Source organism: Arachis stenosperma, chromosome 2 (assembly GCF_014773155.1).
Source record: "Arachis stenosperma cultivar V10309 chromosome 2, arast.V10309.gnm1.PFL2, whole genome shotgun sequence".
Classification (NCBI taxonomy): domain Eukaryota; kingdom Viridiplantae; phylum Streptophyta; class Magnoliopsida; order Fabales; family Fabaceae; genus Arachis; species Arachis stenosperma.
The window spans coordinates 93,571,106-93,597,351 of NC_080378.1; the positions used below are offsets into that span (position 1 = coordinate 93,571,106).

The window sequence follows — 26,246 nt, forward strand, 5'->3', positions numbered from 1 at the left end:
TTAGTAAGACTCCAGACTTGAACCCAGATATATCTTGCAAGAGACATATAAATATACCATTTGTATTAGATCTATTTAAATCTTCTAAAGTTTGAATTTTACTTTAGAGTGTAAAGTGTGATCTCTTACCATTGATTTTATAGGTGAGACCACAAATAAATATGAAAGAGAAAATATTTAAGAGTAGAAGATTGTACTTTACTCTTTAAAGTGAAATTTAAACTTTAGAAGATCCAAATCTATTTGTATTAGGCCTCCGCTGCACATCACCATGGTTTTGTGACTAATGGCGTCGACGTTTTTTTTCTGTCAAGCATTAAACACGCATGTGGGCTCATTTTGGTAAGAAACACCAATGAAAACCCAATATTAAAAAAAATATATGCCGTCTTTGTTGCTCAGTTAAAGAGGCTTATTAGATATCCACCTAGCGAACATGACAAAACCTTCGTCTGGCTTAGTCTCCTGAGATGTATGTCCTGCACCCTGCAATTAAATAAGATGAGGAAAAAACATGAGAACCTATAAATAGTGATATTACGAGTTTAATGTGTATTCTTAGTTTCTTACTCTTATAGTTGCAAATGTCATTTGATTCGAGTAAGTCCTCGTGTATCTGCATGAAAGACACATTTGTTCATAAAGTTTTGGATGCATGCTTTTCATGGTGTGGGTACTAAAACAACATATAAAAATGATCAACTATGGTAGATGTATATTAAAACTAATAAAATATATGTTCGACAAAAATATTATTTATATCCTAAAATTAGTTATTATATATTGGTAGTTTAATTTCTTTTTGAAAAATACTATTTGTACACTAAAATTAGCCATTAACGTATTTGTGTATAAATAAATGTGTGATTTAATTTATTTTCAATGTATATTTGTGTTTTAGCATGTATTTTATGCTGGTAGTTGATTTTGGTAGCTGATTTTGGTATACACATAGCATAATTCATTATTTTTAATGTGTATTTTATATTTCAATGTGTATTTTATATTAGTAGCTGATTTTAATATATTTTATATGTATTTATATACAAATAAATGATAGCTGATTTTGGTGTATTGAAAAACTATATTAAAAAATAAGATGTACAATAGAATTATTCCCTTTTTTTTTGTTAATAGCAAGATTCAAAAAACCAACTTAAGTTAGTCTAGTCTCGTGGTTAATTCATTAGTCCGTTTAAATAAGTGTCGAGGTTTGACTTCTACCTTGTATATGCAACAACACATTGTTGAGCGACAACCCTTAAATAAAATCCATATAAGACTATAAAAGTTTCATATCTTACCCCGCAACTTGGTCATTTAAATACCATGGCCTCCAATCATCTACGATCGAGTAATTTAGAGACCTTATCCATCGTTGAGTCGACGAGAAAGGAATCACAGCGTCGTGATCTTCACTGTTAACATCACAAAATCAGTTAGTTCCTAATGGCTACAAGAGAGGGAAAAGAAAGATTTTTTTTTTCTTTCTCTTTGGGAAACTACACAAGTTTTCAGACAAATAGGAACCAATTTAGAATGTGATAATCTTCACCTGTATATCAAGGAAGGGTAGCCTTTTGCACTGAGATTTGCATGAAACGGAACGCTGCTACGGATGTCATGTACGTAATTGTCGCTATAACATACTTTCCATTTCTCTATAGTTCCCTGCAGAACATTAATATGTATGATATAATCCATTAAATGGTAACACTTCATTGCTCTATGTTTGAATAAAATTTAAAGCACACACTGTATCATTGTATCTTTCAAACCTCTCGAATATGCAATGCGCTGCGGACAGCTGGATTGTTCATCCATTCCGTACAAAGGAAGTAATCATAAATCTACAATAGAAAGATCAGATCATATTTTGAAAGTACTTTGGCCAAGCTGTGTATGAAACTATACAAGAGATGTAAAAAGGGAAAAAAGGTACCGGACAGCGAATATCCGGCACCGAATAAGCCTTTATCTTCTTCTCAGATAGAGATCTTTTGGGGCTCCATCTTGTTCCTTTGACAGGATCATGAAGATGAACACAATATATCTCCAAAATGTTGTACAATTCAACGTCTTCAAGGAGCTGGAAAAGATAAGAAATAAGAAAGATTAGAAAGAAGTATATAAATAAATATCATATAGTAAAATTTATTAGGACAGTCATCATCACTTGCCTCATGATAGTATTCCATGTCATTTACACACAATTTATTTGTGGAATCCACATTTATAATGTTCCCTTTACAAGTTTTCTTCAAGGACTGTATCCATATATAGATAACAAATATGTCAGAATCACTGGCATTTCATTCTAATAATCACTTTCAGTGAATGCTTGAAGAAAAATATTATTACCCAATATAGTTCATCAGAGATAAGTCCCATTCCATGAACATGAGGGATCCGATCATTATCTTCTTCTCTTGATGTTAGAGGGTTTCCTAGTATATATCCCTGTAAAATTTAAGAACAATTTAGGCTTCATGGTACAGAGTTTAGAGTCATTTTTAAAACATAGGCAGAGGAACTGATTACAAACCTGGAGATTTATCCGGGGTTCGAGACCTCTTTCATTTCCTGTTAGGTAAGGAAATTTAGTAATCATAGTTAGTTATGTTCAATTATTGATGCAGACAATAATAGTAAGTTTAAGATTAAATAGCTATTTTAGTATTCGAAAGTTTCTTATTTTGATAAAATGGATCTTAACTTTTATTTTTGACAAAATAAATCTCCAAATATTAGTTTTGTTTGACAAAATAGTCTAACTATCCAAAGTAAAGGGTTAATGATTTAGTCCATTTTGTCAAAAAAAAAAAAAAAACTGATATGTGAAAATTTGTTTTGTCAAAAACAAATATCAAAGTATATTTTGTCAAAATCAAAATCTTTGATGTACCAAAATAATTATTTACTCTAAATTTAACCATAATTATGTCTGAGTCAAACTTTTTATATGATAACCATATATATAGTAACTAAGTAATATGACTAAGAAACAATGTCAGCCTTATTATTTTCATAAATTATGAAGATTTTTGCTATTGATTCTTGTTGAGTTTGAAAAAACAACATATTAACTTTTGGTCATGATAAATATTGATATTTAGTTGGATTAAAAGTCTAAAATTTGTTTGATGTGTGTTTTAAGTTACAAATTGCTGTCTTTTCTGATTCAACAAAGACATTCATCAAGGTTTATAGCTAGTGCAACTTGTCCAAATAGTTTCGGGTAAAAGAAGAAGTTGCAAAGAAAATGGATTCTCTTCAATCCAAATCAAAATGAATTTTTCATCTAATGGTTGGAGGAAAAAAGATCACAATTTGGAGTCAAAGGAAGAATCAGATGCTGCTAATTCAAATAGTACAACAAGATCAAATGGTCTCCACCAAAAAAAAAAAACAACAAACAAGGACAGCAGACCAACACTCTTTCTAAGCACGATCTTCTGCTGCTGCTGTAATGTTCTTATGCAACTTCGCACCTCCACTACCTCTGTGCTTCTACTCTGATTCTAGGAGAAGAAGACAAGTTATACATCGTCCTTGTGGTATAGAATTTGTCACCAAGGACAGCTTCAAGTTTTGGAAGCATTACCCTCAATAAAGTGAGTAATCGATCAAGGAGTGAGAACTAAATATCTAAGTTTTTTTTATAGTTTTTAAACTACTATTATCTTCTCCTGTTACATTAAATATCTTCTTTTTTCAATTTATTTTTCTTTAATTTCTCATGAAAAAAGATATTAAGTGAAGTATTTGAAAAAAGGCATATGAGAGAAAAGACAAATAGAGTTGAACTTGGAGAAAAATTCATTAAATATGTCAATCTCTTTCGATGTATTTTCTATTTTATTTCATGATCCTGAGAGATTTTTCTTACTAAATTGGGTGAGCACTTAGTGTTAAAAGTCTAGGTTAGAGAGCCTAACAGAAATAAGCTTGGTTAGAAGCTTGTGAGTTTTTTTTATAGGATTAGGGAGAATCCTAAAAAAAAAACAAGCTTGATTAGAAGCTTGTGAGTTCTTTGATAGGATTAGGAAGAATCATAAGAAATTGGTGTTTGTAATCTTTGAAAAAGATAATAAAGATTCTATCATAATTGTGGTGGAGACTGGATGTAGATTTTATTACACATAGAAATCAAACCATGATATATGGTGGTGTAAGCTTCTCTTCTCTGCTCCATTTTATTCTGTTCGTTATGTGATAAAATAATTTTATCTCATGCATAGTCGCTAACTCAAACATAGTGGTAACAAAGTTTCAATCTGTTTTGGAGTTCAAATATTAAAAGCTTAAAAAAACGGTCTTAAATTCAACCTCCCTTCTCTAGGTCATTGATATCCTTCAATTGGTATCAGAGCAAAGGTCTCAAGTATCAAGTCTAACAACTTGGAAAAAGATCCAAATGACCAGCGTGAGACAATGTTGTTTCTTACACTCTCACTGAAGGGCAGTCTAAGAATAGACCACTATTTTTCAATAAAAAAAATTACACTTACTGAAAGGAAAAAATGAAAATCTTTGTGCAATCTGTGGACTACAACATAAAAACAATAATAATGAATGGTCTGGATGTTCCAATAAAGACCAATGTTAAAGGTAAAATTGTTCCAAAAGAAGAGGTCGAGTGAAATGATAAAGACAAGAAGAAAGTGGAGCTCAATGCTAAGGCTATCAACATGATGCACTACCTATTAGTTTTGAGAAATTTTAAAAGGTGTCAAAATACAAAACAGTAAAAGAAATTTAAGATAAACTCCAAGTCACGTATGAAGACACACAACAAGTAAAGGAAACATGGATAGATATGCTTCGAAAGGAGTATGAAATATTCTGCATGAAGGAACGAGATGTTGGGAATAAGACACCATTCACCCTTGAGAAAATACCTTTGACAGAGAAATAAAATAGACACAATCACAACACAAGAATTTAACGTGGAAACTCCAATTACCAGAGAAAAAACCACGGCCGTTGTCAAATGACAACCAGAGAATATCACTATGTGAAAATTGTTACAACACATAGACTTCTTTCTCTCTAACACTGGCACCCCAATTCACCCACACTCTCTCAAAGCAAATATCTAACTACACCTCACAACACTCTCTAATCAAAGAGTATAGAGGAAAAGAAAAATCAGATACAAGCTTAAAGTGTTTCTGACTGGTGCAAAAAAATTATGGAGAACTTAGCCTCATATTTATAACCTAGGCCACCCACTCCATTTGCTATCCTAAGCAATGTGGGACTAATTCAACCAAATCCTAACAATCTCCACCTTGATTGAAATAGTCACACATCTTCAGCTTCCATTGTCAACACTGACAATTCTTTGCTGCCATTGTCTATACCGACAATCATAGTTCAGAGAACTATCATACTCCACCATGAAAGTATACTCACTTGGAATTAGACCACTCTAAGCATTTCGCCTTGGTACAAATCGAAACCTTGCTGAAAATTCATGGTGCAACTTCCAAATTGACTTTTCCTGAAAGTTCTTCAGCCATCAACCTAACTCTGCCACACACCTTGCATCTCAACGCCAACCAATGTCCGTGTGCAATTGTGGACCCGATTGCCACAACTTATCCTTATCCATGGCAGTACGATAATACCATGAGGATACTTCTTGTCTTCTAGAGAACATCATCTTCTCTCATAGAGAGAGCAACCAGAGATCTTCTCCTTCAACGCCTTGTGCAAACCTGATTGTATCAACACATCCTTGACTTGTATTTGCCACAAGCCAAAATTGATTCTTCCATCAAATTTCTCTATTTCAAGCTTCACAGCACTTGAATATCCTGACATTGTTGCAACCGTATACTAGAATAGTATAACTCAACTGTAGACCGTGTACTAGGAAGGGTCTCCAGGAAAGAGAGGTGGGTCACAATGGTCACACTTAAATACCAGGTCTTTCCTTAGCCAGAACCTTTCCAAACTGCACTCTCACAGTGTCACACTGCCTTCCAGCAACAACAACAGCAACCAAAGATCAATCTCAAGTTACAGGACAAAATTCTTTTCTGATGTGGAAGGTCAGACTAGGCTGCAACCACAGAGCATACTAAGAATAAATCCCACCGAATCGAAGCTCTGATACCACTTGTTGGGAATAAGACACCATTCCCCTTTGAGAAAACACTTTTGACAGAGAAATAAAATAGACACAATCACAACACAAGAATTTAACGTGAAAACTCCAATTACCGGAGAAAAAACCACGGCCGTTGTCAAATGACAACCAGAGAATATCACTACGTGAAAATTATTACAACACATAGACTTCTTTCTCTCTAACACCGGCACCCCAGTTCACCCACACTCTCTCAAAGCAAATATCTAACTACACCTCACAACACTCTCTAATCAAAGAGTATAGAGGAAAAGAAAAATCAGATACAAGCTTAAAGTGTTTCCGACTGGTGCAAAAAAATTATGGAGAACTTAGCCTCATATTTATAGCCTAGGTCACCCACTCCATTTGCTATCCTAAGCAATGTGGGACTAATTCAACCAAATCCTAACAAGAGAAACCATTAATGAAATATTTAAGAGATTCTCAATCATTATCAACAAATTGGATGCTCTGGAAATAACTCATATCGAACCAATTTCTGTGAGAAAAAATCTTAGGATTATGACAAAAGAGTGAAAAACAAAATGGACAATCATAGCCACGAGAGTAATAATCCAAATAAAATGACTTATAAAGAGTTAAGAGGAAGCTACTAGCCTACGAAACCATACACTTTACTTGTGACTCAAAAGAAAAAGGAATGGCTTTAAAATAAAAGATAGAGCTTTTGGAAGATGATTCAGATGATAGTTTATCCGATGACGAATTTATATTTTTTGCTAGGAGATTAAGAAGCTTGATGAACAACAAAGACAAGAGTAAAAGCTCAAACTCGAAGGACTACAAGAAGAATTTTAGCAAATTAATTTGTCATCATTGCAAGAAAGTCGGCCACTACAAGTTTGATTGTCCGACACTCAAGAAGGAGGATAAATACAAAGTGAAAAATAATTTTTTGAAAGCTAAAAATAATTTTCTCAAAGAGAAAATAAAGAAAATTGAAAGTGCTTTTGATTTAATTGAAAAAAAAAAGATTTTTGAAATTAAAAAATACAAAAGAAAAAATACAATCAATGCTTCATTAATTTCATTGCTGAAAGTAAAAGATTACATGAGGTGATTAGATATTTAAATATTGATTTAACTCAATTTGCTTAAAATTTCAGCAACTAAGATAAATTACTAGCTTGTCAAGACCTTTGTTTAAAAAATCTGATTTAGGCTATGTTGGGAGAAGTGATACAACTTTTTAAAAATCTTGTGTTAAAACCAAAACATCAATTTCAAAGACAAAAAATCACCAAATCTCATATTACCCTAAAAAATCAGCAAAGAGGAATTAGTGTCACAAATGCAATAGACATGGTCATACCTTTACTCAATGCTTTATTTTTAAAAGAAAAATTAGTGACAAAATTAACAAAGATGTTAACGATTTCAATGTTCTTGGACAACAAAAATAGCTTAATATTGAAGGATCTAAATTAATTTGGATACCCAAGGTTACTTAATGATTTGTGCAGATTTGTCCTGCATTTAAGAAGAAAAAGGACATGTAGTACTTCGATAGTAGATACTTAAGATATATGACCGAAAAATCAATTTTCTTCATCAAGCTCAACAAATATGACGAAGGATTTGTGACTTTTGGTGATGATGGAAAAGATAAAATCATTACCATTGGCAAAGTTGGTAAAAAAATTTTCTATATTCATTGATAATGTGTTTTTGGTTGACAATTTGAAACATAATCTTTTAAATATTAGTCAATTTTGTGATTTAGAATATTGGGTGATTTTAAAAAAGATTGAATGTATAGTTGTAGATGAAAAATTTGGAGATATGATGTTTGTTGCAAATAGATGTGATAACGTGTATGATCTTACTCTAAATGAATTGAAAAGTCAAAATGTAACTTGTTTTACTTCAATAGATTCTAAAAAATGGCATTGACATAAAAAAATTAGGACATGCAAACATATTTCAAATTTTTAAACTTGTGCAAAAGAATTTAGTAAGATATTTCAAAGATTAAATTTGACAAGAATATCATGTGTGATGTTTATAAAATGAAAAAATAAACTAAGAGATCTTTTAAGTCAAAGAAAGATGTCTCAACTAAAAGATCTTTAAAATTGCTACATATTAATCTTTTCGTTTTAGCTAGAACTCAAAGTATTTGAGAAAAACACTATGACTTAGTTATTGTTGATGACTTTATAAGATTTGGTTGGATTTTCTTCTTTACTCATAAAAATGATGCATTTTCAGCCTTTGAATTTTTTAGCAAAAAAATTTAAAACAAAAAATATTTAAAAATGACTTCTATTAGGAGTGATGATGGAAAAGAATTTGAAAATCAAAAGTTTAAATCATTTTGTAATGATTTGGCCATTTCACATAACTTCTTTTGTTTTAGAACACCACAACAAAGTGGTATAGTGAAAAGAAAAAATCATAGTCTTCAAGAAATGACTAAAGTCATGTTATGTAAAAGTAATTTACTAAAATTTCTTTGGGCTGAAGCTGTAAATACAATATGTTATATCTTGATAGAACCATTAATAGAAAATTTTTGAAGAAAACTTCTTATAAGCTTTGGAAGGGAACTCTTCCCAATCTTAAATACTTTCAAGTTTTCAGATGTAAATATTTTGTTTTGAATACAAAAGATAATTTAAAAAATTTTGATCCAAAGACTTATAAATGTATTTTTGTTGGTTACTCTATAACTAACAAAATCTATACAGTATATCATAAAAACTCTAAGATCGTTGAAAAAACTATATATGTTACTTTTTGTGATAATAACTCTGTTTCAAATATTTTGGAAGATGATGATGCAAGTATTTAAGCCAAGAATACCAAAATTAAAGCTCAAGTTCATAAAAACTCAAGAGTCACAGCAAGCTGTTCTTGAGACTTTTGTGACAAATAATTCTGCAAAAAACATTTTTATTTTATCTCTTACAACTACTGAACATCTTGGATAATAATCAAGAAATCTTCATTCTCGAGGTCTGCGAGACGTAAAACCAGATTTAGCTGGGGTAGGAACAGAATTGTTATTTTTAAGATATTCAACAGTTGCAGGAGATAAAACAAAAATGTCTTCTAAGAATTGTCTGTCAAAAAAAATCTCAGAAGCAGTTTGTTGTGACTCTAAATTTTCATGAACTTGGACTTTAGTTCTAGTATTCTTGACTTCTATACCTACATCATCATATTCTAAAATACTTGAAACAAAGTTAGTATCACAAAAGTAATATGTATGATTTTTTCAACAATCTTAGAGTTTTTATAATACACTCTATAGGTTTTGATAGTTGTCGAATAACCAACAAAAATACATTCATAAGTCTTCGGATAAAATTTTCTCAAATTATCTTTTGTATTTAAAAACGAAACAATTACATCCGAAAACTTAAATATATTTAAAATTGAGAGGAATTTTCTTCTGAAATTCATAAAAAAAAATTTCTTTAAAAATATCCTAATAATAGTTCTATTCAAGATATAGCATGTTATATTTACGGCTTCTGCCTAAAGAAATTTTGGCACATTATTTTTACATAACATAGCTTTAGCCATTTTTTGAAAACTACGATTTCTTCTTTCCACTACTACAACATTTTGTTATGGTGTTCTAGGACAAGAGACGATATATGAAATGTCCAAATCATCACAAAAGAATTTAAACTTTTGATTTTCAAATTCTTTTTCATGATCATTTCTAATAGAAGCAAATTTTTTAAATCCTTTTTGTTTTAAATCGTTTCGCTAAAAATTTCAAAGGCTAAAAATGCATTATTCTTATGAAAAATGAAGAAATCCAATTAAATCTGGCAAAGTCATCAATAATAACTAAGCTATGGTATTTTTCTTCAAGACTTTGAGTTCTAGTTGGAACAAAAAGATTAATATACAACAATTCTAAAAGTCTTTTAGTTGAGACATCTTTTGAATTAAAAGAGCTTTTAGTTTGTTTTTCCATTTGACAAGTATTAGAAGTGATATCCTTGTCAAGTTTAATCTTAGGAAGATATCTTATTAAATTATTTTTCACAAGTTTAGAGATTTAAAACATGCTTGGATGTCCTAAGAGATCCTAATCTCTTATACCAAAGTCATTTTTTAGAATTCGTTGAAGTAAAACAATTTATGTTTTGATTTTTTCAATTCATTTATAGTGAGACCATACACACATTATTACATCTATTTATAACAAACAACACATCACCAGATTTTTTATCTACAACTATGCATTCCATCTTTTTGAAAATCATCCAATATCCTAAATCACATAATTAACAAATACTCAAAAGATTATCAATGAATATAGAAAAATCTTTACCAGCTTTTTCAATGGCAATGATTTTATCTTTTTATTATCTCTAAAAGTTACAAATCTTCCGTTATATTTGTTGAGTTTCTTGAAAAAAGTTGACTTTCCGGTCATATGCATTAAGCATCTATTATCTAAGTACCACGTGTCATTCTTCTTCTTCTTAGATGCAAGGTAAATCTACAAAAACCTTTAAGTAAACTTAGGTATCCAAATTCATTTGAATCCTTTAATGATAATCATTTTAGTTGTGAAAGAACATTGAAATCATTAACAACTTTGTTCACTTTGTTACCAATTTTTTTTTAAAAAAACAAAGCATTGAGAAGAGGTATGATCATGTCTATTGCATTTGTTGAATGATTTCTCTTTACTGATTTTTTAGGATGATATGAGATTTGGTGATTTTTTATCTTTGAAGTTGATGTTTTGGTTTTAACTCAAGATTTTTCAAAAACTGTATTATTTCTCCTAACATAACCTAAATCAATTTTTTTAAACAAAGATTTTTGATAAGCTAGTAATTTGTCCAAATTACTGAAATTTTGATCAAATTAAGCTAAATCATTATTTAAACGTCTAATCAACTCATATAATTTTTCATTTTTAGCATTGAGATCTAACGAAGTATTGACTGAGCGCGTTCTTTTCTATTTTTTAATTTTAAAATTTCAGAAATTTGTTTTCTTCAATTAAATCTAAATCACTTTCGATTTCTTTTATTTTCTCTTTGAGAAAATTATTTTCAACTTTCAAAAAATTATTTTTTATTTTGTATTTATCATATCTAACTAAAAGTTTATCAATATGAGTAATTAAATCATCTATGATAATATGCAAATTTTCTTTAGACAAATTAAAGTAATCTACCTCATTGAATTGGTCATGTCTGGCCATGAAACATACTAGTTTCATGTTCCAATTTGTCTTCACTATTTTCAAGATTGTTCTCTCATAAATCCATCAACACTTTTTTTTTTTTCCTTACTTTGTCTTTCTTCTTGAATTTTGGACAACCAAACTTGTAATAATTGACTTTCTTGCAATGATAACAAATGACTTTACAAAGATTTTTTTTGTAATCCTTCAAATTTAAACTTCTATTTTTACCTTTGCTCTTTATCAATCTTCTCAATTTTCTAACAAAATATACAAATTCGTCATCGAATAAAGTATCATTGGAATCATCTTCCAATGACTATTTTTTATTTTAAAGTCACTTCTTTCTCTTTTAAGTCATGGGTAAAATATGTGATTTCCAGAGTAGCTTTTCTCTCAACTCATTATAAGTCATTTTATTCAGATTATTGCTCTGGACTACGACTGTAAATTTTTATTTTCACTCTTTTATCATACTCTTAAAAATTTTCTCACAAGAACTGATTTGATATGAATCATTTTCATGGCATCCAAGCTGTTGATAATGATTGAGAATCTTTCAAACATTTGATCAATGACTTTTCTTTTTTTATGGAGAACAATTCATACTCCTTTCGAAACATATTTATCGTTATCTTTTTATTTGTTATTTGCCTTTATGTGTGACTTGGAGTTTATCTCAAATCTCTTTTGTTATTTTGTATCTTCACACCTTTTGAAATTTTTTAAAATTAATAGCGCAATACATCATATTGATAGCCTTAGCATTGAACTCCACTTTTTTCTTGTCTTCATCATTTTATTCGACTTCTTTTTTCGGAACAACTTCACTTTTTATATTGATCTTTGTTAGAATATCTAAATTATTTATGATTAATTATGTTTCATACATTATAGTTTCTGGTCTGCACAAAAATTTTTATTATTTTTTTAATAAATATAATTTTTGTTATTAAAAAATAGTGATGTGTTGTTAGAGTATTTTTTAGTAAAAGTATAAATAATCATATTTGTTTTCATATTAGTCATTTGAATCTTTTCTCCAAGTTTATTGAGTTTGAAAAAACAACATATTAAGTTTTAAGTATTAATAATTAATAATTAATAATTTGTTACCATCAGCGATCTCTTGAGTAATAGGAGGAGCAGGAATGCCGGAGTATGAATCAGCTGCCATGTAGAACTTATTTGAAACAAATTCCGGGTTCTCAGCAAGCCACTACAAATATTACGATATAAATACCATAACTTTATTACTACATTATCAAAGTAGTTATAAAGCACTGATCAAGTTGGAAGTGACATGTTCGTAAGCATAGTGACTTTACCTTTCTAATAAATCGATGGGTTTGATAAACAAATTTCCAGTCACTTCGATGGGGAAGGATATTTTTGGCGTAAGAGAATCCCGTTCCCATTGGCAAATCCACAAAAATAATGTTAGCCACTTGAGAAGAGAAAAGAAAAGCAATGAACATAGCATAAAACAGTTAATTTTATTGACCCGAGTATTCCTGGATATATATTTTTTTGAAAATGTTTAAAATTATGTCATTTTCAGTATATTTTATTTAGGGTAAATACAAACTAAAAGCAATCTAATATTATCCAAATCATTTAAAACTAAAAACATTACTTGAATATCTTTAACTCTTCATGTATATATCTATGTAAATCGAAATTACTGAATTCGATTTACACATTTTAGTAATAAATCAAATTAATGTGTATTGAATTATATGGATCACTGTATTTAAATATAAATCGAATTTATATAATTCGAATTAGCTATTGTAATATTAAATCGAATTCAGTTGATTTGATTTACTACTACTTCACAAATTAGCTTTATTCGATTTACTATCTGTACAGATTATTGACTTTAAAACATAAATATCAATAAGAAATACCTCCATTTGAATCCAAATAAATTATCAAAAAATCAAACGAATAAGAATAGAAATTCAACTTTTGTGTTTTAGTTAAAAAAATTTTAGAAAATTTACATTTATATAAACTTATAAATTTAAAACGGAACAATAAACCTTTCTAAAAAGTTTATTAAAAATCATCATTTGATTCATTAGCATCTAAAGAATCATTGTCGAGACTTTTGATGTTAAAAAGTTAATAAAAAGTATAGCCTTCTAAGATGACATAGAAGTTAAAATTTAAAATTTTTTCAAAGTCAAAAGTAACAGATGATTATACATTATAAATGACCAACTATATTTATACAATATGTAAATTCAAAATTAAAATGACCAACTATACAATGAAATGACCAACTATATATATTTACCTATTGATATGTCAATATGTAAATTCATATAATATTTTAATTATAATTTAATTAATATAATATTTTAATTATTATAATGTATTTGGTTATTTTAAAATAGGTTTAATTACTCTGTTGGTCCTTGTAGTTTCACCAAATTTTTAATTAAGTTCTTATACTTTTTTCCTTTTAATTGGGTCCCTACACTTCTTTAATTCTGTAATTAAGTCATTCCTAGTATAAAAAATATTAGAGTTAACTAAATATTTCTTTGCAAATTGAAGGTATTTATAATTAAAAACTTAATTAAATCTCTGATCGTATGTATTTTGGTAAAAATATTATGTTAATTTTAACATTTTTAACATGAAAAGGATGTAATTACAAAATTAAAGCAGTGTAGAGACCCAATTGAAAGAAGAAAAAAAAGTATAGGGACCTAATTAAAAATTTGGTGAAACTATAAGAACCAACAGAGTAATTAAACTTTTAAAATATTATATCAATTAAATTATAATTAAAATATTATATCAATTTACATATTGATATAATATTGATTTATCAATATATAAATATACATAGTTGGTCATTTTATAATGTAGTTGGTCATTTTAATTATTTCTCAATTTACATATTGTATAAATATAGTTGGTCATTTTATAATATATAACTATCTACTATTTCTGACTCTGAAAAAATTCAAGTTTTAACTTCTATGTTACTTTAGAGGACTATGCTTTATATTAACTTTTTTAACATCAAAAGTCTCGGTAATGATTTTTTAGATGCTAATGAGTCAAATGATGATTTTTAATAAATTTTTAGAAATCGTTTATTATTGCGTTTTAAATGTATAAGTTTATAAAAATGTAAATTTTCTAGAATTTGAACTAAAATACAAAAATTGAATTTCTATTCTTATTATTTTGATTTTTTTGATATTTCATTTGGATTCAAATGGGGGTATTTTCTATTAACATTTATGTTTTAAAGTTAATAAAAAATTAACTTAAAATAGTAAATGTCAATAATCTGTACACGTATATCGAATTAAGCTGATTTAATTTACTATATATGTGCTGTGCAGTAGTAAATCGAATCAACTAGATTTGATTTAGTGTCACAATAGCTAATTCAAATTATATGAACTCGATTTATGTTTAAATATAGTGCTCCATGTAATTCGCAACAGATTAATTCGATTTACATAGATATATACATGGGCAATTTACCCAAATAAATAAATTGGGTGAAAGCTTTACTCAAATACACAAAACAGATATCCCTTACGTGATTGTGCATTTTCACACTTCTATGTAAACCGTGGGAAGCTACCACGGTTTCTCATTTTAACATAAACCGTAGCAGCTAGCAACGGATTATGAGGTGTGTGGTTTGTGTGTAAACTGTGGCAAGCTCCAACGGTTTACGAAGGGAGAAAGCAAAGCATAAACCGTGGCAGGCTCCCACAGTTTATGAAGAGTGCGAAGTGAACGTAAATCGCTATGGGTTACCACGTTTTACGTGTGATGGTCTATAAATACATAATCCGCTGAAGCTTTTCACGGATCATTTGTGTCACAAACCAAATTTTGAGGGTTGTTGGTTTGAGAGAATCTGTGGAAAGTAAAGAAGGTTGGAAAGAGGTTTGGTTGGTGGAGCATGGAGGATGAGGATCGCTTGTACCGACTAAATGGCGTCGTTCACGTGCCTGGATACATCGACACCGAGGTTAGTTATTATTATTATTATTATTATTAATATTCTTATTATTACTATTTATATAAATATTGATATTATTATGGTTATTGTTAGTAGAATTAATTTTTTACATTTAATTTTTGTTGTTATTTTGAGTGCATAGTATTAGTAGTTTTATTGTTATTATTATTATTGTTGTCATCTTTTCTGATAATGCTAGTTATTATTGGTACTCTTATATTTTGTTAGTATTGGACCGCTTAGTATTATAATTACTGTTATTGCTATAATTAGGGAATTAAGAAAATCAATGTGAGGCTTGTAATAATTTTTTATAAATTATGTCTGATGTTATTAGTAATGGTCGTATGTTGAGAGATTTTGTTGCCCACATTTTGCAGCCTACTAGGGTGATTAGCGGCGTTAGGAGACAACAGAATATGCCCTTACACGACCGGATTATACCCTACCTGGAGACGGCGGGCTTGTATCATTTGGCTAGGCTGAACAGCCAGTGGTTCTGGATTGATGAGCCTCTCCTTAGCGCATTTATTGAGTGGTGGCGTCCTGAGACTCACACCTTCCATATGCCCTTTGGTGAGTGCAGTATTACTTTGCAAGATGTGGCATATCAACTGGGTTTGCCGATCGATGGTGAGCCCGTCAGCGGGTGCCTGACTAAGTTTGAGAATCTGATGGAGCACGGTAGACCAGCATGGGTGTGGTTCCGCGAGTTGTTTGGGGAGTTACCTCCGCAGAGTAAAGTAAAGTAGATGACAGTGTGCTACACATGGTTCCATGAGAGGTTCCGAGTTCTCCCAGCAGATGCTACTGATGAGACCGTGCGTATATACGCCCGTGCTTATATTCTGATGCTATTGTCGTCTCAGTTGTTTGCGGACAAAAATGCAAACCGGGTCCACCTTCGTTGGTTGCCTTATTTGGCATCGTTGGATGACTTGGGCAGATATAGCTGGGGTTCGGCTGCACTGGCCTGGTTGTATAGATGTCTTTGTCGTGGGACGAACAGAAACGTTGTTAACTTGGCCGGGCCGCTACAGCTTCTACAGTTTTGGATTTTCTGGAGGTTTCCCACGTTGAGGCCTAGTGGGTTTGATGTATTTGGGTTTCCTCTTGCCTCCAGGTACGGTTTATTATTTTTGGTTCACAAGTTGTTCAACATCATGCGTTATTTCTAGTTATGACATGATTTCAATTAAAATTGTAGGTGGACTACGTATCTGCCAAGGAACGATCCAGGGGATCAAAGATTAGTGTCTGCACGCCTTTCCTTGGATCAATTGCGTGTCCACGATGTGAGTCATTTAGTTATTGCTCTTAGTTTCAGTGGTTTATGTTAAGTGTCGTGGTCTGACGAAACCCTTACTATTTCGATACAGTTTGTGTGGGAGCCTTATTTTTCTGTCGAGGTTGGTGCTGTTATTCACCCGGAGATACTAGCTGACGAGCACCGTAGGTTATGGACGGCCGTCACTAGCCTGATATATTTTGCTGCGATTGAGTGGCATTAGGTCGACCGGGTTCTACCACAGTTTGGCGGTCTTCAGCATCTCCCTCAGCCAGCTCTGAACATAGATTGGCTACATGCGAAGGATGACAGGGGTGGGGACAGGTTGTTCCCCACGTATTATCGGGAGTGGCATCAGCATTGGGAGAACCGGCTTCATTCAGTCATCTGGGTCGATCGAGTCCTTGATCCCGGTCCATCATCAGACTACCTGGAGTGGTGGTGCCATGTGGCGCACAGATTTCTATCCCCAGATGTTGCATTTCAGGATCCTAGGCCGATTGTGTTGACTAAGGAGGCTCGTCACAGAGGGTCGTCGCAGGCACCTCCTAGAGTGCACGTTTACGACAGACCAGATAACAGGCGAGTGGATCGGCGTCGGCGTATAGGCACCCGTACCACGGATCGAGAGTGGCGAGAGCTGGCTGACCGTTTGGAGGAGGACATCCCTAGAGCTAATCATGGAGATGCGGCGGATTATCGTGTTCCTCGACGTAGAGGCAAACGACAGGCAGGGCGGGATGGTCGTGGAGGGGCTCGAGGTAGAGTACCTTCCGTTGATGATCAGGGCACTCAGCATGGTGTTGGTGAGGATGTAGTTGGTTTAGCCTCAGCTATGGATCAGCCGACCTACGATGTGGGTAGTAGCTCTCAACTCTTTAGGAATGTCGTCCCACATGCGTTTGCTAAGTATACCACCGTGGCTGTTGGGATGGACATCGATGATCCTGTTACTGAGTCAGAGTTCTATAGGGATATAGCAGACATGCTCATGGATGATGATGGGACCCATTATAGGCCACAGCTGCCTGACGACCAGTCCTATTTTGCTGATCCCCAGCCACAGACTGACGATGTTCTTCCTCAGTTGGCCGTTGACCTCAACGAGCCTGCAGCATCTCAGATTGACCCATGGTTCCCATTAGGAGGGACCCCAGCCTCAGCATTCAGCGCCGTTCCCGCACAGCCATCAGGACCAGCGGCAGAGCAGAGACCTAGGAGGGTGAGGCGTCCTCCATTGTGTGGCACCGGAGGTTACCTGCTCGGTCAGTTCGACGATGATGATAGTGACACCATTGAGGATTATGATTAGTTATGTCATATTGTCATGTCCGGTAGGAACTATGTTAGTTTATGTTCTTCGCATTCTATTTAGGCTTATGTATTTCAGACTTATGTAAAATGTTATCTGCCATGTATTTGATAGTTAAAAAGGTTTGAGAATTGTCTAATATGTTATCAGCTATGTATTTGATAGTTTAAGCGGTTTGAGCTTCTATGATATACATGTATTCTGTCACAATTATCATGCGCAGTCTAAATGATACCACATTGATGCAATCAAACATCTAAAAATAAACCGAATTTATTCATATGAAATTAATGCATAAATTCAACATGGTGACATTCATAGACTTAACCAACTATACATAACTCAACTAAACAGTTCATAAAACAACTAAAACAACAAGGTAATGACATCTACGCATCCCCCCCGGTAGTATGTCTTCGCTGGTCACAGTTCCTCCGCGTATGCCCAGCCTGACGGCATAGCCCACAGCGCTTAGGCTGGTTCTCCAAAGACTGATCCATACTACCACGGATCCTGGTTGCCCTTGGACGACCTTCCTTTGCACGCCTCATGTTAGGGTCAGGAATGATGGTTGGCCCAGCATATGGAGGCCATAGGCCTTCTGGGATAGGCGGAACAAAACCATGCTTGTAAACATTGAAAACTTCACTCATACGATACACCTCGTGAACATAAGACGCCCAATTAAGGCGGGAGTAGGCGCAACATGCAATGGCGTGGCAACAAGGGTAATGCAGCGCCTGAAAGTGGCCATAGTCGCATCTGTGATCTTTAAGGGAAACTCAATAGTTACCCAGCGAGAAGCGCCCGGTTGGTGTTGTCTCGGCCACGGTGTACTCCGATTGATGCCTGTCATATAACGTGACAGTGAAGCACCTTGAGTCTCTTAGATTCCGATCAATTGCCTTGGCCAATGCCTGGCAAAATTCATTACCAGATCTGAGTTGTGCCTCTGCTGTTTGTCCCCGTACTACAAAAAGCTGAGCAAGCCTCCAGTAAGTTGACTGAACCAACGATGTGACCGGGAGGTTTCGAGTTCCCTTTAGCACCGAGTTCACACATTCACTGATGTTGGTTGTCATGTGCTCGAACCGTCTACCACTATCCTCATGTTGGGTCCATTTGTCGTACTCCATCCGATTGGTCCATTCACACATTGTTGGATTATCAGTTCGCATGATGTCAAACCAGTAATAAAATTCTGCTTCAGTCTTTGTGTAGGCAGCATTCACTAACATCCTCCTTGAGTCCTTACCTTTGAAAGTTAAGGCAAAATTCGCTGCCACATGACGAATACAGTACGCTCGGAAAGCACATGGAGGCAGCCACCCAATCTCAGGTGCCTCAAGCATTGCCTTGATCCCGTTATGCCTGTCAGAGATTACAAGGATACCCTCCTAAGGAGTCACATGCTCTCGTAGGTTGGACAAGAAGAATGACCACGACTCTGCATTTTCTCCTTCCATAAGGGCAAATGCAATGGGGAGGATGTTGGAGTTCCCATCCTGTGCTATCACCAACAGCAGCGTCCCTCCATACTTGCCATACAAGTGGGTACCGTCAATACTGACGAGGGGCTTGCAATGACGGAATGTCTTGATATAGGGTGGGAATGTCCAGAATAATCGGTGAAAGTACACCGTCGACTTATCAACCTCACCACAAAGCCGAACAGGAGAGGTCTTCAACACGGTTATTGTTCCGGCCATTGTTGACTGTACTCCTAGCATCCAACGTGGCAACTCCGCGTACAACTCTTCCCAATCTCCATATATTTGTACCACTGCCTTCTGCTTCACCCTCCAAACCTTCCTATAACTAGGCCTGAAACCATAATCGGCTTCTGTAGCTTGTTGCAGTACCTTTACCGTAACAGCAGCATCTGCCCTAACCAACGGAAGAATCCTCGCACAGATAACGTGGTAATCCAGCTGACGGTGATCACTGGAAATAAAGGTTGCCAAGCATATGTGTGGCCTGTTGTACCTCCTAACCTCCCAAGTGCCCTTTCGTGCACGCAGCGCAACGCGAATCAACCAAGTACAATCCTAACCTCCCATGATACTTCAGATGATCTGATTCGATGACTTTGTACTCAACACCTTGCCGGATGCTATAGTCCTTCACACTCAGCACAGCCTCATCTTTATTTTGGAAAGATTGCCCAATCTGAAATTCTGTAGAAGAGCCCCCGACTGTGTTACCACCGTCCTCCTGTTGACCCAGAACCTCCAAGTATAGTGTGAAGAAGTGTGGAGGGTACTGTTGAGAAGCAGAACTTGAAGGCCCATGCTGCGCATGTGGATTGGCACCTGTGTCGTCGTCGCTGTCCCCGATGATATCGACAGGCTCCTGGTCAGAGTCATTATCACACATTGCATTCTCGACTCGATCAGGTTCACCAAAGCCTTGCATATTAGGTAACTGGCAACCACCGATGCCCACGACATCAGCCTGCTCAAAGATTCCTGCATTCTCCAACTGTACAGAACCAACAACCTCCGTTCGCTCTAAATCAGCCGCGAACGTAGGGGATCCCACCGGCGGAAGATACGGTCTGACCGTAGGCATCGAACTAGACGCACCTCTCGCGGCAGTCGAGCTATGAACTGGAGCTGATGCCCCAAAACTATCGACACCAACCTCCAACTTCGCAAACAACTCGTGAATTCGGATCTCTGGAAAACTCCTAACACAATGGAACAGAACCCTAATATCTTCATCAGCCGCTAGCACAAAGGTATCATACTAAACACCGGTCGAGACAACTGCGATGGAAATCTTGTAGAATAGCTTCTTCACCCACTTGGTACTAAAGACGCCAAGCTTCTGCAAGATGCTGTTTTTTAGATCTGACAAAGTGCTTGACGAGCTGATGAACAAACTCAGTGGTTCTCTGTCAGTGAACTTCACACCATAGCTTTTGCTTTTTTTAATTTTCCCAGAGCAATGCACTAAGGCAAGAACACTCTCCTCCTCACTTGCCATTGTGAGAATGATCTCTTATGCAAGTAGAATATCACCCACATATATATAGAATTTCGGTGTTCCTAAACCGTTGTAACCTACAATGGTTTATGATCAAAATTCCTCCTTCATAAACCGTGGGAGCCTGCCAAAGTTTATGCTTCACATTCTCCCTTCGTAAACCGTAGGAGCTTGCCACGGTTTACACACAAACCACACAACTCATAATCCGTTGCTAGCTGCCACGGTTTATGTTAAAACGAGAAACCGTGGTAGCTTCCCACGGCTTACATAGAAGTGTGAAAATGCACATGTACGTAAGAGATATCTGTTTTGTGTATTTGAGTAAAGCTTTCACCCACTTTATTTATTTGGGTAAATTGCCCTATATACATGAAGGTATTCAAATAACGTTTTTTATTTTAGGTGATTCAGATAATATTGGGTTGCTTCCCGATTTATATGTGTTTTACCCTTTTATTTATTTTAAAATTTTATTCCAAAATGATTTAAATTTATAAGTTAGGACATTAATTAAATTAATTATTAGATTATTTAAATATTTATTTTTAATATAAAATTAACTATTTAATTATGATCTAATTATTCAATTAGTCCTTATAAATTTATCAAATTTACAATTAAATTTTTATATTTTTTTAATTAAATCTTTAAATTATTTTAATTTTTTTAATTAAATTCTTATTAATTATTTTAATTTATAAGTTATGAAATTACTATTATAACCATTGTTTTCACTTTACATAACCTAGCACTAGCCTAATCCTAATCCCCTTCAGCATTTTTCTCTTCTCTTCACTTCTTCTATATGAAAGCAGAATGCATATTCAATAATATTGAATAGGGAACATCAATAATATTATTACTAAGATATAAGGAAATAAGTAAATCAGAAACAAAATTTGGTTTTCAAGGATGAACTTTAATCTCCAAACTCCAATGTATATGTAGACGAGTAAATTCCCATAGTAATTTCTGAGATTTGCATAATTACCCAATATAATTCTCAAGATCTTAATTTTTTCATTGTAGTCCTCCAGATAAAACTCTGAACACTCATAGTGGTCCCTAGAGATATTTCTAGTGATGAGTCATCACCGGAGTATTTACATAGCGTCGTTTTGCCGCTGGTCCCTCCCACTATACCCACATTGGTCCCTCGCAGTTGGTGTTATTATACAAAGCTCCACTCCTGCATGCTTCGCTCTCCCTCTTCCTCGCGTTCTTCATCGCATTCTTCAGGCTCCCAATTCTCTTCCTCTATGCTCTCTAAACCTACATTACCCCAATGCCCAGCCCTCCACGTCCAACGGCCTTCGTGCTGCCATTCGCCGCCCTAGCGCCCCCAAAGGCCCTGCTCCCGACCTCAGAAAGCGGCCCAAGAATAAGGACAAGCCCGATTTTGACGAGAAGAATGCTCAGATCTTCAGGCTCAGGCTCGACCATGCTCACCTTCAATCCTACCTCTACATCGATCAATAATGCGTTGCGTTCACCGTCTACTTTGTTACCCTCTCTTCCCTCTTCCTTCACACTTACTCGGGTTCCGATACCAATTCTAGCTTCTTCGTGAGTGGTGCTTTCATTCCGATTCTGTTGTCAAGTTTGAGCCTTTACATGTGGGTCATGATGCTTGCGAGGCTCACTTTTCTAGATATCCACATCTAGGAGATCCAATAAGTAGCTTAGTGTTCTTTTTGGTGTTTTCAGGATCTTTATGGGAATTTTGGGTTTGGATCACACCTCTTTGTTTCTTTTAGACCTCCATTTTGCTGGTCTTGATGGGTTTCGGAAGGTTCTCTTTGCTGCATTCATGGGATTCCTTTCATTGGTGTTGTTCATTCCTACTGCTAGAATTGCACATTCTTTTTGGCTTGGAAATGATCAGATTCATTGCAATTTGTCCATGATCACTTGTGGATAATTTGGTCACACCATCCTTTATGCAAACCAACTGTTTATTATATTTACTGCTTTGATTTGGATTAAGCCTTTAATTGAGATTTTTGTGGATAGTTTGTGGAATCCTTTCTTTAACCATAGCATATTGTTGGCAATTGTATACTTTATGGCTTTTGGTTCAGCTGCATGAAGCTGTTCCTGGAAAAAGGTACAACAGATATGTAGAGCTTGCTCAAGCAACATTTGGTGAGTTTATTTGATATAGTTTATTTATTATATCACATTGTTATGTAAAGTTGCATAATTAACAATGCAAGAATGCTTTACATATAATTGATCCTCAAAAACTATGTTGGGTACTTAAACCAAGTTAATTGAGTATTTATACACATATAACAGTCCTAAAACTATTATTGCATGATTTGAAAAGGTTTCAACCTTGCTTTTTCAGGGGAAAGATTAGGAGTGTGACTTGCTCTCTTCCCAATTGTTTATTTATCAATAGGAACTGCAACTGCATTGATCCTTATAGGAGGGAAAACCATGAAACTCTTCTTCCAAATAGTTTGTAGTCCAACGTGTACCTCAAATCCTTTAACCACAGTGGAGTGGTACCTGGTTTTCACTTCTCTATCTATTGTCTTGTCTCAACTTCCAAACCTCAATTCAATTGCAGGGCTCTCACTCATAGGTGCTGTGACAGCATTCACTTACTCCATAATGGTTTGGGTTCTATCTATGAGCCAACAAAGGCCACCCTCCATCTCTTATGAACCTTTGTCATCACCATCGTCTTCTGCATCTTTGTTTCTTACATTGAATGCTCTTGGAATCGTAGCATTTTCTTTCAGAGGCCACAATTTGGCACTAGAGATTCAGGTACTAGTAATGCCTTGCCATAAACTTTGTCTAATTAAACTTCTGATTTTTCTCTCTTTAGTTAATGAAAATATGAACTTTTCTTCTTTTTCAGGCTACAATGCCATCGACTTTTAAGCACCCGGCTCGGGTGCCAATTTAGAAAGGTGCTAAGGTTGCTTATTTCTTCATTGCATTGTGCCTCTTTTCTTTAGCTTTGTTAATGGATTATGATTGATTCTTTAGGTAACTGCAGAATTTCAAATATAACTGAATTGTTTGTCGTTGTTTATCAAAATTTGGAAATTTAGGGTTAAATATAGTGGGAGGGATCACTGTGAGTATAAATTGGAAATGAGCCAGTTCAGCTAGCCGTTGGAGTCATCCAGCGTGGTAAAATATCGCCACGTAAGCACTTTGGTGATGACTCATCACCAGAAATATGTCCAGAGACTACTATGAATGCTCGGAGCTCTATCTGAAGGACTACAATGAGAAAATTGGGATCTTGAAAACTACATTAGATAATCACATGAATCTCAGGGACTACTATGGGAATTTACTCGTATGTAGCCACATTGTCAAATTCATGCTTTTTACATTAACTCACCATTTTGTCAAGTTATATGGGTTATCTTTGCCATAAGTGACTTTAGCTTCTTGAGAATTAGTAGCAGTAGCAGCACCATCTTGATGTGGAGCACCTAGATAAAGAATGTGGGAAAGGGCCTAAAATCTTCTCTGGGTATTCCGATTTCTCTTGGCTCTCAATAAGAAAAGCCAAGTCAACTATCAAGCTCGGGATGTAACCGAATACCAAGTGGACTCCATCACTGTTAGCCATGGAAGATCTTATGTCAATATCAACTTCCATGAAATTCTCTCCTGAACATTATTTACAATGAAGGGCTGGCCGATTATGCATATTTCCAAAATCCATTGTCACCCCTCAAGAATTTGTCCATGAGGGAACCCTCGGCTATAGGCTCCTCGAAGGCAAAATGTGCTACGACGTTGTTATTGTTGTGGTTGTTGCCAGCTTTGTAATGGCAGCACTTGTGGGTTGTGGCCACCCAATTCCTGACCGATAGTGAAAGACTTATGACATGTGGAACACTTATGCATCTTGGGGCTGTCGTTCATGGTGGTGGAGGCTGACACGTTTTCGTTGTTGAATGCAGCTGTTGTGGTGGCGGTGGTGGTGTTGTTATTGTAGTCGAATGTGAACTTTTGGGAATATTAGGGTTTTGAAGGGAGAAAGAAAGACAAAAGGACAGGGGAGAGGATTATTTTGTCATTATATAAAACAAGAGAAAGTCACGTTTAGAGTTTTATTAATTACTTAATGGGTATCTCTGATTTAAAACGGTTTTCCTAGGTAGAGAATGACTTTTGTAAACAATGTAAACAATAAATTTTAGAATTGATCCAATAAAATAAAAAAACACTCCACTTTTAAATTACTTTCTAAACTTTAACATTAGAATAACCATCTGTATACCTATTGAATTGAACATCCGATATATCAATTGTTCACATTATTTAGTATTATCATTGTCTACTTATACTTTTTCAATCTGAAAACAAAATATTTTGATAATTTAAATATTTTTGTCATTATAAAAATTTAATTAAAAAATTAAAATAATTTAGAAATTAAACTAAAAATATAAAATTTAATGATAAATTTAATAAAATTATAGAGACTAATAGAATAATTAAATTTTAAATTATTGATATTTTATTAGTTAAAAATTGTTATTTAATTTTAAAATTTGTAAAATTTACATCTTTATTTTTCTATAATTATTAATCTCTTGACCCATATGAAAAGAAAATCTAAAACAGAAGCAGAAAATAATAAATGACATCTAAATTAAATCAATCAAGACTCTTGCCTAAATTAAGAAGTTTATCAAATTATAAGTATACTAAAAAATTTTATAATAAAAAGGACAATTTTAAAATTTAGTTTTAAATTTTAAGAAAAATTTTGTATAAAAAAAATTAAAAACAAAAATTTTTTTCAATTTATATCTTAGAGACTAAAATCGTACTTAACTCTAAATAATATTTACTATTACATAATATGGATTAAGTTAGAAGCAGAACAAATAATTATAGAGGATGGATTTTTACCTTTGTCCATGACTGTGGCCTTGGAATAAGCTTAGGCAAGCTCCCATCATATTCCTCAATTTTGAATTTCATTGGACCTGCTCAAAATCTCATTAAATATATTGTAAGCGTGGTATGATAATAGATTAAATGGCATCTCAAATAGTCTTTAGCTTTTTAAATTTTCTTTTTTAATAACATGCTCATGAAAAAAAAATCTAAAGACATTTTAAAATAATCAAATAAAAAGCTATTAAAAGTTTTATACTCATTCAATCACATCAATTTTTTTATATGATTATTCACGTAATTAATATAAAAAATAATTTTTATTAATGTAGTCTTATAATAAACTACTATTTTATAATTTATTTTGTATTGAATTGAGTGAATTTTATCTATTATTCTTATATTTGTCTATATAAATTGCATGTTTTATATTTTTCTTCTTAA

General features: G+C 33.8%; 1 protein-coding gene across 1 annotated transcript; it reads right to left on the reverse strand.

Annotated features, from left to right (window-relative positions):
- On the reverse strand, positions 1–25,893 carry LOC130963174 (serine carboxypeptidase-like 18). The gene is made up of 13 exons (XM_057889321.1): positions 25,815–25,893; positions 12,653–12,695; positions 12,441–12,543; positions 2,546–2,583; positions 2,362–2,460; positions 2,181–2,267; positions 1,943–2,089; positions 1,779–1,850; positions 1,556–1,671; positions 1,305–1,418; positions 571–616; positions 428–486; positions 1–306 (listed from the first exon to the last, which is right to left on the reverse strand). Exons 1-13 carry the CDS (start codon positions 25,862–25,864, stop codon positions 267–269), a joined length of 1,014 nt encoding a protein of 337 aa, XP_057745304.1. The 5' UTR covers positions 25,865–25,893; the 3' UTR covers positions 1–266.
- Between the last annotated feature and the right edge of the window lie 353 nt (positions 25,894–26,246).